Genomic DNA, 15,505 nt, shown 5'->3' on the forward strand with positions numbered 1-15,505 from the left:
TATTGTATCTTAAATGCATTATTGTTCAGTTATCAGTGTCTGGACTTTTACATATGGAAAGAAAGAAAAGAAAGTCTTGCATTTATATAGCGCCTTTAAGATTCTGAGGGGGATTGACCGGGTAGATGCTGAGAGGTTGTTTCCCCTGGCTGGAGAGTCTAGAACCTGGGGGGCATAGTCTCATGATAAGGGCTCAGCCATTTAAGACTGAGATGAGAAGGAATTCCTTCACTCGGAAGGTTGTGAATCTTTGGAATTTTCTGCCCCAAAGGGCTGTGGATGCGGAGTCGTTGAGTATATTCAAGGCTGAGATAGATTTTTGGACTCTTAAGGGAATCAAGGGATATGGGGATCAGGTGGGAAAGTGGAGCTGAAGTCAAAGATCAGCCATGATCTTATTGAATGTGAAAGAGACAGTATAAGTGGGTGAGGTAAGAGTGACTGCCCTTGACATCAAGGCAGCATTTGACCGAGTGTGGCATCAAGGAGCCCTAGCAGTCAATGGGAATCGGGGGAGGTGGGGAGGAACGCTCCACTGGCTGGAGTCATACCAAGCACAAAGGAAGATGGTTGTGGTGATTGAAGATCAATCACCACAGCCCCAGGACATCACCGCAGGAGTTCCTCAAAGCTGTGTCCTAGGCCCAACTATCTTTAGCTGCTTCGTCAATGGCCTTCCCTCCAACATAAGTTCAGTTATGGGGATGTTCACTGATGACTGCAGTGTTCAGCGTTGTTCACAAACTCCTCAGATAATGAAGCAGTTCATGCCCGCATGCAACACGACCTGGACGATGTTCAGGCTTGGGCTGATAAGTGGCAGGTAACATATGTGCCACAGAAGTGCCAGGCAATGACTATCTCCAACAAGTGAGAGTCTAACCACCTCCCCTTGACACTCAACAGTCTTACCATCGCCAAATCCCCCACCATCGACCAGAAACTTAACTGGACCAGCCACACACATACTGTGGCAACAAGAGCAGGTCAGAGGCTGGGTATTCTGCGGCGAGTGTCTCACCTCCTGACTCCCCAAAGCCTTTCCACCATCTACAAGACACAAGTAAGGAGTGTGATGGAATACTCTCCACTTGTGTTGTTGGAGCTTCACTCATCCAGGCAAGAAGCTTGACACCACCCAGGACAAAGCAGCCTGCTTGATTGGCACCCCATCCACCACCTTAAACATTCACTCCCTCCACCACCAGCGTACTGTGGCTGCAGTGTGTACCATCTACAAGATGCACTGCAGCAACTCGTCGAGACTTCTTTGGCAGCACCTCCCAAACCCGGGACCTCTTCCACCTAGAAGGACAAGGGCAGCAAGCACATGGGAACACCACCACCTCCAAGTTCCCCTCCAAGTCACACACCATCCTGACATTTTTTTTTTACATGCAGAAGGCAGTTCAGCTTTAAGAGCTGAAGACTGCCATTTGGGAATTATTATTTTTTTAAATGGAAGGCATTTCAACTCCAAGGGCTAAAGGCAGTTTCCCTTTAAGGGATTGACACTGCTTTCTAAAGTGACAGGCTCACTTCAAGAGAACGCGGCCTTGCTCCAGGGATGCTACTGCCACGCTACATTGGGCCTCCTGCTGAGACTACCACCCAAAACAACGTGTTATACTGCAGGCAGCACCAAAATACCGGTGCTGCCTGTGCTTTTTTGCTGATGGCCGTTAACTTCGGCCTGCAGTGGCACCAGCAGGTTTCCAGCCTACTTGAATTTCGAGGCCATATTCCCAGCTGAAGAGTATGAACAGTTTACTGCTGAAGCATTTTTTCCATTTACATGGCATTCTCCAGGATTCTTCATACAAACAGGCAGTATTTAGTATATTCTGAAGCTTTTGGTATATGGGCACCATCATTTACAGGTTGTGCTGGAGGTATACCCTTCATCCCAACCTTGGACTTTCCATACTTAGAGGAAAAATTGGACCACTGAGGTAGTGAAAAGTGCTCCATAGTTTGACCATCCTAGCCAAGACTTAACTGGCGCCATGACACCACCTGGTGACTATGGCTGTCCATAAAAGGAGGTGGAAGAATGCCAAAAAAATGAATAGAGCCAGGACAATAGTGACTGGCTTTGATGCTTACAAACCCAAAACAGTTTTAAATAAAATGAGGTTGGGCAGTCTTAACCTGTTACAAGTGGGTGCAAATTCACATTACAGTAATATCCATAACTTAATTGGGCAATTGTCCCATGGGAGAATTCAACAAAGCTGGCTGACACATTAAATCTATCCTTTATATACAGTACAGCATAACCATCCATGGTTCAGTTGGTCGCACCCTCGTCTGAGTCAGAGGGTTGTGCGTTCAAGTCCCATTCCAGACTTGAGTACAATAATCTAGGCTGACACTCCAGTGCAGTACTGAGGGAGTACTACACTGTCAAAAGTGCTGTTTTTCGGATGAGGCGTTAAACTGAGGCCTGTCTGCTCTCTCGGGTGGATGTAAAAGATCCCATGGCACTATTTTGAAGAACAGGGGAGTTATCCCTGGTGTCCTGGCCAATATTTATCACTAAAACAGATTATCTGGTCATTATCACATTGTTGTTGGCAAATTGGCTGCCTCATTTCCTACATTAGAAACAGTGACTACACTTCAAAAGTACTTCATTGTTTGTAAAGCGCGGAGGTAATAAACATAAGAATTATGAGCATAGGCGGCCCTGCAGACCTTAGCATTCTCCACCATTCAATAAGATCATGGCTGATCTTCGACCTCAACAGGGTCAGATGACGCTGGCTGAAGGGCCTGTGTGGGGCAGGCACGAGCGAGGGGGAAAACAGTTGGGATCGAGCTAGCAATGGCGTATCAGTACCGGCCGCAGCAGCAGCAGCAGCCGAACAACAGCCTCCCCAACCAGGGTTTCCTCTGGTCCGTCTTCCAGAGGTACGAGATACCCCACCCCCGCTACTTACCAATGCCCCACGTCTAGGCCACACGGAGCCTGCATGTGTGTGTGCCGGGGGCAGCGGCTCCCTCGGGGGGCACTGGGAGAGAGGCCAAGGTAACAGGCCCCGCGGCAGCATTGGGAAATAGAGCAGCGGGCCCCTCGGGACTGGTACTTACACAGCGTTTCTCACCCGCGGCACTATGTTGAAGAACAGGAGAGTTCTCCTTGGTGCCCTGGCCAATATTTATATCTCGGCCAACCTCACTAAAAAAAGATTGCTTTGAGATGTCCTGACATCTTTCTTTATGCCCCTCGTGTCCTCTGGGTGACCACTTGGCGCCGCCACTTACACAGGACCTGGCACTTTTTTAATTTGTTCATGGGAAATGCGTGTTGCTGCCAAGCCCAGCATTTATTGCCCATCCCCAATTGCCCTTAAGGTGGTGGTGCACCGCCACCTTGAACCACTGCAGTCAGTGTGGTGAAGATACTCCCAGTGCTGACGGAGGGAGTTCCAGGATTTTGACCCAGCGACTATGAAGGAACAGCAATAAACTTCCAAGTCAGGATGTTGTGTGATTGAGGGAAACATGGAGGTGGTGGTGTTCCCATGCACCTGCTGCCCTTGTCCTTCTAGGTAGTAGAGTTCATGGGTTTGGGAGGTGCTTTTGAAGGAGCCTTGGTGAGTTGCTGCAGTGCATCTTGTAGATGGTACATACCGCAGCCACAGTACACCAGTGGTGGATGGGGTGCCAATCAAGCGGGCTGCTTTGTTCTGGATGGTGTCAAGCTTCTTGAGTGTTGTTGGAGCTGCACTCATCCAGGCAAGTGGAGAGTATTCCATCAAACTCCTTACTTGTGCCTTGTAGATGGTGGAAAGGCTTTGGGGAGTCGAGAGGTGAGACACTTGCTACAGAATACCTAGCCTCTGACCTGCTCTTGTTGCCACAGTATTTATGTGGCTGGTCCAGTTAAGTTTCTGGTCAATGGTGACAGTGGGGGATTCTATCCTAAATATCCCAGCCAGAAAGGGGCTGTTTGGGTTGCATCCTCCTCTTCTGCTTCCTCCTTTTCCTTGGTGAGCGGATGCTGGAAATTCAAAATAAAAGCGCAAAATGCTGGAAATACGCAGGTCAAGTAGCATCTTAACCGGAGACATTAATTATTTCTCTTTTCGTGGATGCTGCCCGACTTGCTGAGTATTTCCAGCATTTTCTGTCTTCTCAGAGGCCTTCCTTTACCATCTGAAACCTTGCACACATCCAGCAACAGCAGCAATTGCACCAAGCCACTACTTCAATAAAATATTAAAAAAATCAGTGCAATAGCTTAAATCCAAACTTAGCTGAAAGATGTGTGGATCGCTTGTGATGTGCAGCATCTCTGCATAGCTGCTTCATGCACACTTTTCTGTGCACGTAGGACTCAGCGTAATGATGAGTGAAAACGTCCCAAGTCAGCAGTCGTGGCGTCGTCAGGTGTTGCACGCCGAGTGACATCACTATCTGCTAGTTTACATTTCAGAGGCCAGCACTGTCAACAGCAGCGCTATGGCCTTTACCAAAATGGCAGCTACTGTGTCCTGCACCAGAAGCAAGGCAGCCGCCGTTTGTCCCAGAAAACCAGTGTTAACAGCTGGTGCCATGGCAAGCAATTTCTAGGCCTATATTTCTTACCCAGGAATGTTGGCCGGCAGCTAAGTTTAGTTGTGTAGCTCTGGTATGTCAAACTTTCATATAAAGCTACACTACTTCCTTCTCAAAGCAGATAGATGCTCGACCTTAGGAAATCTTTAAGGTAAGGCAGGGTTTCTTTTGGACCTAAATGCTGAGAGAAGACTTCAAAAAGATAATGGGGGCTGGGTGGAGTGGGGAATCCAACTCAGCTACAGCCTCCCCACACTATTTGCCAGTAGATGAGGGACTGAAGTTTTTCAGCTGAGTAGAAACTACCTGAAGGTTGGGTGTTTAAATTGCCACTGATCAGAAATTAGTTTCTTGTCACTGCTTCCCCTAATGAGGTTGTTTTCTAAGCTAAAGAAAAATATCATGTAGGATCGTAAAATGTCTTACTTCTGTTGTCTCCAGAATATGTTGAATATGTTTTCCAATTCTGATGATCATCAGTGCTGCTTCCTGCTCTTGCTCCAACCTGGAGAATTTAATTAGTTATGCTAGAAAATGTCTATCCATCCCTTACCTTTAGGTGGTCCATCTCTTAGCTCTTCCTCTCCCTTCCTGGACTTTTCACTGTCTCTGGGGATGGGCTTTCTACTAACATTATAAACACACCAACAACCTGACTATACTTCCCAATCCACTTCTTGTAAGGACTCCATTCCTTTTCCCAGTTTCTCCATCACATCTGCTCTGATGATGCCATCGTTCACACCAGAGCCTGTGAAAAGTCCCGAGTTATGGTTTGTTGGGACATACGACGACGAGTGAAAATACTAGGCAGTAGCTATGGACAACTGACGATTAAAGAGCATTTAAGACTCAAAAGCCATTAAATAGAATTTCAGGTATGTTTATTTTTATACAGCCATGAATATTGGTTTTACACAAAGCAAAATAATTACAATAGTAGCACTTTATACATGCTCTACATTTCTTCAAGCTTTGTTTTTGCAGTTGACTGCTGTATAGTCATGGATGAGCTTATGTAATCAAACTCTTAAAGAGAATTCATTAGTATGGGGTTGTACAAACCAGTTAAAATCTGTATTACTTTCGCTTCAGTCAGCTGCAAAGGGCCAATTTTTGTCTAGGAGCCTAGACAGTGAGTGTTGTAATATCCACAGATGCACACTTGCTAGCAGGAGTCAATGGATAGCCATCAGCTCCAGGAACACCGCCTGCTTTTCCCCTCCCAAGCCCAATTGCACTGTCTACTGCTGCCCCTGATGATATCAGTTAACACAGGCTGAGAATTGAACCTGGGACTTCTGGTCTGTATAACGGAGGAAACTATTGTCAAAGACAGCATTTATCAGCTGATATTCTATTGTACTCCAGTAGCATAGTCCCTTTGGGAAATGCAGCAAACTCATGGATACATTTTTAAAAATCAAGTCTAAATTAATAATCATAAAAGTGCAACCATGTTCAATGATTAGAAATTGATTCCCCCCCCCCCCATCTTGTCTATGAATTTTGAATACTAATTCGTTCCAAGATATGGTAATGCCATAACCGTAGCTCACCCTGGCTTAATAGTGGGGGGAAAAGTTTTTTTTTTTTTTAAGCAATTACCATACTTCAAATTAATCTTAGATAGAATACTGCCACTGGTGGAAGCTAAAGATAATTAGCCTCTGCAGTAGCCCTGGTCTCTGATCAGGCTCTTAAATTTTCTTTAGTAGCGGAGTTGAATGCTTAAGTAAACAAATTAATCACAGGCTTTGATATACTTCATTTACTTACTGTTATGGTAATCACACTTAATACACACCTTGGAATAAAGGCAGACAAATCTTGAAGTCATGGACATAAGTGAAATTGACCGAGCAGCAGCTTGCTATAAGACATGATCACTCGTCACAGCACAGGGCTGCAGTAATACAAGAACAATAATTTGTATCTTGCATTATGCAACTTGTCATGCACTGCAATCGCTTCAGTATTTAGCAACTTTATTTTTAACACTGCATTTATGCAAAATTATTGGATTGAAAGGTGTCTTGCATAGTTGTTTAATTTAACAGCTAGCACAAAGTGTTTTACATATCAAATATAAACCAAACATTCAAATAAGGTAGAACTTCATTAATTGTGCTATTCGTGACAAATTCGATCTCCATCCTCAGATCCAGTTTGGCACGGTAGAGCAGTGGCTGTCAGATGGCTCTTCTTCTGGGTTATATTTTCACAAGTCCTTTCTATAGGTGAACAATATATGGCCCAAAGATCATCTGCAACCTTAGTCACTACTGTAGTGCATGTGCACTGAAACGCTGGGGTTTAAAGTCAGCTTGTGCAGGTTACGTTAAAAATCATCCTTCTCTTAACCGTCCATCCAATTCAAGGTTATCTCTTGTCTGATGTTGGAACTGGTCTACTAACCCAGGCAGTAGGAGCTGTGGGAATTAAATAGGTAAATTAAGTTTCACACCAGTTTTTCTACCATCTACAAGGCACAAGTAAGGAGTGTGATGGAATACTCTCCACCTGCCTGGATGAGTGCAGCTCCAACACAAGAAGCTCGACACCATCCAGGACAAAGCAGCCTGCTTGACTGGCACCCCATCCACCACCTTAAACATTCACCCCCTCCACCACTGGCGTACCGTGGCTGCAGTGTGTACCATCTACAAGATGCACTGCAGCAACTCGCCAAGGCTTCTCCGGCAGCACCTCCCATACCCGCGACCTCTACCACCTAGAAGGGCAAGGGCAGCAGGTGCATGGGAACACCACCACCTCCAAGTTCCCCTCCAAGTCACACACCATCCTGACTTGGAAGTTTATCACCGTTCCTTCATAGTCGCTGGATCAAAATCCTGGAACTCCCTCCCTAACAGCACTGTGGGAGTACCTTCACCACATGAATTGCAGCAGTTCAAGGCGGCGGCTCACCACCACCTTCTCAAGGGCAATTAGGGATGGGCAATAAATGCTGGCTTTGCCAGATCCCATGAAAGAATTTTTAAAAAGTTACCAGTAATAAGACTTCTCCAAATGAGAGACAATACCCACAATAGATGTGGGAAAACAAACTTTGCTTTTGAACAATCTAAACTTTTTTTTTTAATGTCCACCATTTTTCCATTAGAAGCCATCTAGTGACATCCCAAAAGCAGGCAGTTAGGTAGTATTGTTCATTCCCATCCAAAGCTAAAAAATAAAATAATGTATGGAAGTTAAGTGATCCCAATGCTGCAGCTCTAGTACGATGTCCGTGGGCTAGAATTCATGCTGTGCCAGCAATTCTCAACATGGTATGTTCTTCATTTAATTTTTGAGGGGTGGGGGGGGGGGGGTGGGAAAGGAAAGAGGTGTTACAGGAAGCAGTGTGGTGTATGCACAATAAGCACTTGTGGTATGCAGTGAAAGTGGGATAAAAAGTCCAGTTATGATGATCTGGAATGCACTGCCTGAAAGGGTGGTGAAAGCAGATTCAATAGTAACTTTCTAAAGGGAATTGGGTAAATACCTAAAGGAAAACTTTGCAGGGCTATGGGGAAGAGCAGGGAAGTATAATTAATTGGATAACTCTTTCAAAGAGCCGACACAGGCACGATGGACTGAATTATGTGCTGTATCATTCTAATCAGGTTCATTTTCTTTTGTTGAGAAAAGTCAGCCTTCACAATTAAGTTTGTAAACTTAAAGGGTCACTAAATGTTTTTGTTTACACCTCTGAAGGATCTTGTGATGTTGCTCTACGTTAAAGGCACGGTGTAAATGCAAGTTGTTGTATTAAATGACAACCACAATGAAGGTATTTTCATGCAGCTGTCTGAATGCTCTATTACAAGAATATTCTGTCACATAATCCATAGCATCAGTGTATTGGTTTATAATTAGGGTGGCTACCTGGCTGGCTTTGGAGGTCGCTGTCTAGTCATTTTAAATTTGGGTTTTCCAGTGTTTAATTACAAAACGCTCTGCATGAATCAATGTTTCCTTCCAGTATGCACAGATTAGAAAAATTGAGGTTGTCATACTTTTAACTGAATTGTTTTGAGCCTTCCCAGCTTCTGCTCTTTAGAAAAGTAGTGAGAAAATAGAAGGACAAAGATCACTAAAATAAAACACATTTTACAAACTTCAGTGCTGACCTACAAAAGACTCAGGAAGGAAAAGGTCGGATCTATTTAATTACAACATTTTACCAATCTCTATCTCGTTGATTAGACTTTTAATTATTTGTTCATCAGAAATATACTCTTACACAAATTGTAAATTATTCATATAGCACTTTTAAAACACTAATTTCCAATCAAAAATTGTCTTAAAATAGTGTGCCTCCCACCACATGCTATAGAACAGGAGTTCTCAACCGAGGGTCAGTGGCTCCCAAGGGGTCTGAGAGAAGATTTCAGGGGATCCGCCAGTTAGTTTGTCCCATCAGTGTACAGGGGAGACCACTGATGTTCCTAAACATGACCTTTCGTCAGACCTGAAACATTAACTGTTTCTCTTTCCACAGATGATGCCTGACCTGCTGAGTATTTCCAGCATTTTCTGTTTTTATTTCAGATTTCCAGCATCCGCAGTATTTTGTTTATGTAAATTTAGGACTTAATAAATACTTCTTTACGCAAGGTGTAATAAAGCTATTAATAACTAATTATACAGAAAAGAATGCTTGTGTTTTGTTACGGGGGTTCATGGAATTTTTATAACACGGAAGGGGGGCCTCGGAAGCAAAAAGCTTGAGAACCCCTGCTATACAACACTGTTGGGTTGCACAGATCAGTAATCCAACCATGGGAACTTCTTATTGGCAGTCTTTTGGCATCTTGAATAGTTTATTTTATAGATGGACTATACAAAATGCACATCACTGTTGAATATTAAATGCCTTTAAAAATCAAACTGACATTAGTCCACAGGAGCATTAGGTTTAGCCAAAGAAAGTAGACATTGGGAGTGTGCCTTATGTTGACTGTCAGGAACGCAAGACATCTCTCCATGTTTAAAACGCAATCAACAGTGGGAGCCTAGCCTGAAGCTGGGAGACAGAAGGGCGAGCTGGCATTGAAATATCACAGCACTAGAGGAGTAGAGTACATTCCTGAACCAGTTATTGCTCCACTCACTCTTCTCTAGCGCCCCAATACTCAAATGGTAACCGACCCTCTCGATTGCTGAATTCAGTCCTGGCTTCCACTGCTGATTTTAACTTAAAATTAATCACAAGTTAAAACGGTAATTCTCTCTACCAAATTAAAACAGCTGCTCAACTATTTCGTTTTCTTTATAACATGAATTAGTATCTGTATACATCTGAGCAATAAATTGCTATTTTGTCATTTAATCTATGCTGTCGAGAAGGTGGGTGGAGTCCCACTATCACGGTAGCATACCAGATAAATTATTTTTAAAAATTCCTGTAAAAGGTGGCGGGAAAAACATTGCACAACCTGTCCTATTTCTGATGAGATAGCAGTAAAATGTGCTTTCTTGTTGAACCGGTTTTAAAACCTTTAATGCTCAGGAGATGGCATCATTTTTTTTTTAAATGAACAAGATTTAATAATTGTTCTGAATTTGTAATGTTGCAGTTGCCTTTAGACCCGATGCCAGGAGTCTACAATAACCCTGACGAAACGTGTGTCCTGTGGCATTCCGAAGACTAAAAGTCAAGAGCATTTTTGATACGAGTTTGGGGCTGGGAATGTGCGTGCACTTTTTTTTTTTTTTTTTTTAAATTGTGATTTGCTTTGAATGAAAGCAAGACTTTTGGACATTTTCCATTCTTTTCCTTGGTGTGTTCCTGTGTCTTGATTTCGAAGGGACGAGATGGGAAACATTGTTACTTATTCGTATATTTTATGGAGATTAATACCATCCCCGAGCCCTGCGCTTTCCTGTCCATTTTTGGACTTGGCAAAAGGCGCTACTCTACTAAAAGATATATATAACATGAAGTTGTTCCAGTTCAGTTTTATGCCATTAAATGAAATAAAATGAGTAAAATTACTGGTCACATTTAATTTTAAATCTTAAAGCGAATCTTCCATTGTTAAACCCATAAAGAACTTGTCGGTCAAATCAGCAAAACTAGTCCTTCCAGTGATGTCTTTATGGAATGCATTTCTACTAACTAAAGGCCTTAGATTACATTTTTAAAGTGTTTTGAGTACAGCAACAGGAACAAGTCAGGCTCACAACCTGAAGAACAATGCTTTCACTTAATGTTACAAATACTGCAGTTTCAAATTGGGACTAGAATATTCAAAGTCATGGAAGTAAAGCCTATATAAAACTTGATCCTTCTATAAACCATAAACAACATAGCCTACATCTATGTAGAAATCTAACTACGTCCCGCTGGAAAGAGCGTAGACCTTCAGATTAATGGGAACGAGGCAGCCATCAAGACCTCGGGCAGTATTTTCACAGCAAGATTGGACAGCAGGCATTTTGGAAACTGAAAACTTAACACAAGAATCCTTAAACTTCCATAGTTACTCGATTTGTATGCATGCTATTCCTAGAAGGATGTGAACTCCTATGGTTTAAGGGCACCACATGTAAATTATTCATCAATTGCTCTCTATTCAGAAAAAGAACTTACACTGCAGAAAATTCTGTTGACGAGAATTGCTTGCACTGCTCCCGAAAGAAGAATGAAAGTTGTGAATAGTTTCCTGTAGAATCTGCCTCTCACGACCCTGTATTTAAAAGAAACCTCAATATTTATATTAGCACTATAGTAGTACATCCCTTACAGCACTGATGGCAGGCCGGGGAATGGAGACCTGCAAGAGCAGGAGGCTTAGGGAGCAAGCTGTACAAGTGGTGCTGCTGGCGATGTTGCCAGGAGTCCACTGCTGTAGGTGCAATGGATGCAAGTTACTACCTGTCTCTTTGTATATTTTGTGGGCTCCCTGGAGTAGGTCAGGGGTTAAAGACAGTTGAACTTTTCCCCCTCTAACTGGTCAGTTTTCAATGTAGGAACGCTCGATTATGAGCTTACAAACACATTGACCCTAGAGAGCTCGAGCATGAACCTATAGTCAGTTGCTGCAAACAAAAGAGATATCAAATTAAAGTTCACATTCAAATTCAGAATATTTTAAATAGAAATAAATTAAACAATTATATTTATGTGGCACGCAATTCTAGTCAAATTAGTATCAGCAGGTACAGATTTAGATGACAAGCTGGACCCAGAGCTGCACCTTGTTGCATCCACTCCCTCATCGGGTTAACTCGTCAATTCTCAACTTAGCTGCCAGGTACACTGTACCTGAGAGCAGTGTTCCCTCTAATTGCGTGGTCCTTTTAAATTGTTGAGCGATCCATTCAAATTTTGTGCATGCACGGTTTTTACAATGCAAAAGCCGGTGAGCGGACTGCGTGGGACTTCACAGACACTGTGCATCCACGCAGCTTTGAGGGAACATTGCCTGGGAGGAAGACCTGGAACCCAGAGGGAAATTTGTCCAAAACTGTTCGGGTAGACGTCCTGGAGGCCAGTTTAAAAGGAGCGCTGATAAGGCTGGTGAAAGGGTGTCCACCATTCTTGGCCAGGCAGCACAGTGTAGAGAGCTGAAGGAAAATAGTTTCTTCATTTTCATTTTTTTTTAAAATTTAACTGAAAATGCCACTAATGGTTATAAAAATTAAATTCTAACTTCTGGAATTATTAGAAAGTGGTTACTGTGGTATAAATAAAAAACAAGCCCTTTTATCTTTCTCGGAGTGACCGTCAATGTAGGTGAACAGCTCCAATATGTACCCATGTGTTAGAATTTGCTTTGTGTCAAGAGCCCCATCAAATTTAATCACATCTCTAGGTCATTGTCAGATAAGGATGCGTGTTAATATTGAAGGTTAGCTGGAACAATGGAGGGGGAGAAAACTGATGAATAGACCAGCCAGTAATCACATTAACTATCTGGGATAGTCCAGGGCTTTGGACATGTGACAGATGGGTAAAGAGGGATATACAGCTGGCAGCCATCTTGTAGTTAGAACTCACAGGACAGTCGGAAGTCCAACACTCACGGAAGCCAAGCTTGATCACCTTGGATCTGCAGGAAACCAGTTTGTATGAATCTATTGTGTAGCCATAATAGTTATTATACTATTGGTGTCTGAGTAATACGCTCAATACACTCGAGCCTGAACCACAAGGAATCATTTAATTGAGTTTAAAGATATTTCCTTACATTGTGCTCATAAAAGGTCTGTGTCTCTTTGGGTAAATATTCAAAGAAACAAATTAAAACTAACCAAATTTTAGCAACCAGAATTTTTTTCCATTGGCGTACTAAAGTTATTTCTATCCATACCTTTCCAGCATTTAACTCTGAGATTGCAGCCAAGATCTGTTGCCTTGAGCCATCTGTCTTTACACCCAACTCCTTCAAATCACCATCAGTTAGTGTAAGGAATGCTTCCATATCCACCTGCAGGGACAAGAGAGAGTTCATACCTTTGGATACTTCAGCATTGGCCATATATTCCAAGATTATCTAATAAGCTTCCTCCACACACTAGGTTCTATTGGGAAATGGACACAATCTTCCTTTAAGAAGTTTTGGTATATCAGAGGTCCCCACTTAAGGAGCCCTGCTATTAAGCCGCTTTAAAAAGGCATGCTATGCCCTGGAAAGTCACATTTTTAAAACTAGGCATCTGTGGAAAGTATATTATTTGCATTTCACCATAAGGTTTCAGGGAAAGGCAGGGGAGAGGGAGGGAAATCATGATGGTGAAGGATACTCACTGGAAAAATGAAGACAAGGTTTCTTTCTTCTGCATTTCATTTCCAAGTGTGAAAACAAATAGTAGCTCAGGCCACAGAGGAGGAAGAGGGAGTCCTGGCAGGGAAATAAAAACCAGTTGCCAGGGCAAACCTACCAGGCTGCAAATCCAAACAGTAATATTTGGCAAAGATGTGTGGATCATTTTAGGTGCCTGGTTTCATATAAAAAGGAGAAAAAACTCCCATTTATTGTAGTGCCTTTAGCCTTAGAACATCTCAAAGCACTTTACAGTCAAAGAATTACTTTTGAAGTGCAGTCACTTGTTATGTAGGCAAATGCAGCAGCCAATTTGAACACAGTAAAGTCCCACAAACAGCAATGAGATAAGTGACCAGATAATCTGTTTCAGTGACGTTAGTTGAGGGATAAATTTTGGCTAGGACGCCAGGAGAACTCCCCTGTTCTTCTTCAAGAAGTGCCATAGGATCATTTACATCCACCTGAGCAGAAAAATGGGGCCTCCATTTAACACGTCATCCAAAAGATGACACCGCCTACAGTGCAACACTCCCTCAGTATTGCATGGAAGTGTCAGCCTAGGTTAGGTGCTCAACTACTGGAGTGAGGATGTCGTCAATATACATCTCTTAGAGATATACAGGAAGCTACCATGGTATGGCCTTTCACAAGTTTCCTACCAGAGATAGCAACAACAAAGGATACAGACAAGCTACATGGCCAGGTGTTGCTTAGAAACAGACCTTATTAGCACAGAAAATAAATAGATAATTGATGTAGGGATTTGGTACCGTTCACATAAGATGCCAGAGACAGGCTTCCATACAATTAAACATTGTTTCTAACTCTCTTGGGGGGGGGGGGGGGGGGAAAGAGAAAGAAGGATAAAAAGGAAAGAATCACAACTGCTTGGCTCAATGGGTTACAATCTTTGGCAGGAAACCCCAATGTGTTCCAAGTACTGAAACTAGAGCCACCAACAGTGCAGTTTTTCATGACCGGTATTTCAGATTGCAAATACAGTAACATTCAAAAATAGGGTACATTCATTTGTGCAAAACCAAACTAAGGACCCAGTTTAGTAACAGAGATGGACTGCCCTCATAAACTGAGATTCCAGACTGTGTTCTCCTAATAAACTCCAAATAAGAGGATTAGAAGATTGAGATGGCAGTCACATGAATATGGATGGATAATTTTCAATCATTGGCCAGTAAAATGTGGCATATATTCAAGAATAAGATTTACGCCACCAGAAACTGGATGAGTACTACTGTACAAATGTCTTCCATATTCAGTTGAGCATCATACTAGTTGCTGATTTTAGTAAAGCTAATATCTGTGTGCACTACAGATAATGGTAAGTGTTGATCCAATAATGACCCAGCATTAAGCTAGGGGAGCTTGTAGTTAGGCAAGGCAGAATGACAACATTCCAGCACATCTGCCAAAAATATGCAGGACCCAGGGCTATGCTTTAGCAGCCATGCCACAGAAGTACTGGTCATAGGTATCTACTACAGTAAATGCCTGTAAACTCTACAGAGTGCTAAAACTGATGCAGGTGGTGGTATTAAAGAATAAGGAATAGATGAACAATCTGAACAAATCTTATGGAAATGCAGTAACGTACTGAAGAAAGATTTGAAGAAAAATTTCAGACACAGCAAGGGTTGCTTTTTTTTTTTTTTGAAGGTGTAACTTGGACATAAGCATCAAATATTTATCCACTGCTGGGAACAATGAACTGGTGGTCCAGGTGCGAGAGGTCCTCTTATGTGGTGTATAATTGGGATGGTCATGTGAGAGCAAAAAGTCACAACTGTTGTAAAGAGAGTTCACCCTTAGGTGTTGTTTCCCAGTAGAACATGGCCACTGTTAGTCCACTTCAGGTGTGTGATGGATGTGAAAGCTGTTTTCAAATAGCTGTATTGCAAAATACAAAAGTTAATTCCACAAGCTTTGCACTACAAGACTATTCACCATAAAACACTTACCCCACTGTGGAAATCCCTCACCATTTAACCAACAGCATTTAAACAGCACCTCTAAATCTAATCAGATAGCAACAATAGCTGACCTTATAACTGGACTGTGCAAATTACATGTTTTTGTTGAGTTTTCTTTACACTGATCATTGAAACGACAATCAGGGACATTGTAGTGTTGTGAACAGATCCTGT

General features: G+C 42.6%; 1 protein-coding gene across 2 annotated transcripts in view; it reads right to left on the reverse strand.

Annotated features, from left to right (window-relative positions):
• Nucleotides 1-5,430: 5,430 nt before the first annotated feature.
• Nucleotides 5,431-15,505, reverse strand: part of anks6 (ankyrin repeat and sterile alpha motif domain containing 6) — a 48,317-nt gene continuing 38,242 nt past the window's right edge. The window contains exons 13-15 of one of the 2 annotated variants that reach the window (XM_085989062.1): nucleotides 12,888-13,004; nucleotides 11,165-11,261; nucleotides 5,431-6,995 (exon numbers count right to left, since the gene is read on the reverse strand). In XM_085989062.1, the coding sequence (XP_085845188.1) occupies nucleotides 6,946-6,995; nucleotides 11,165-11,261; nucleotides 12,888-13,004 (264 nt within the window). In that variant the 3' untranslated portion in view covers nucleotides 5,431-6,945. Of the gene's footprint in view, nucleotides 6,996-11,164; nucleotides 11,262-12,887; nucleotides 13,005-15,505 lie in introns of those variants that run through there. The other variant, XR_015078532.1, reaches the window with a different exon arrangement.

The sequence above is a fragment of the Somniosus microcephalus genome, chromosome 5 (assembly GCF_052327205.1).
Source record: "Somniosus microcephalus isolate GS21.2 chromosome 5, FLI_Smic_1.0, whole genome shotgun sequence".
Classification (NCBI taxonomy): domain Eukaryota; kingdom Metazoa; phylum Chordata; class Chondrichthyes; order Squaliformes; family Somniosidae; genus Somniosus; species Somniosus microcephalus.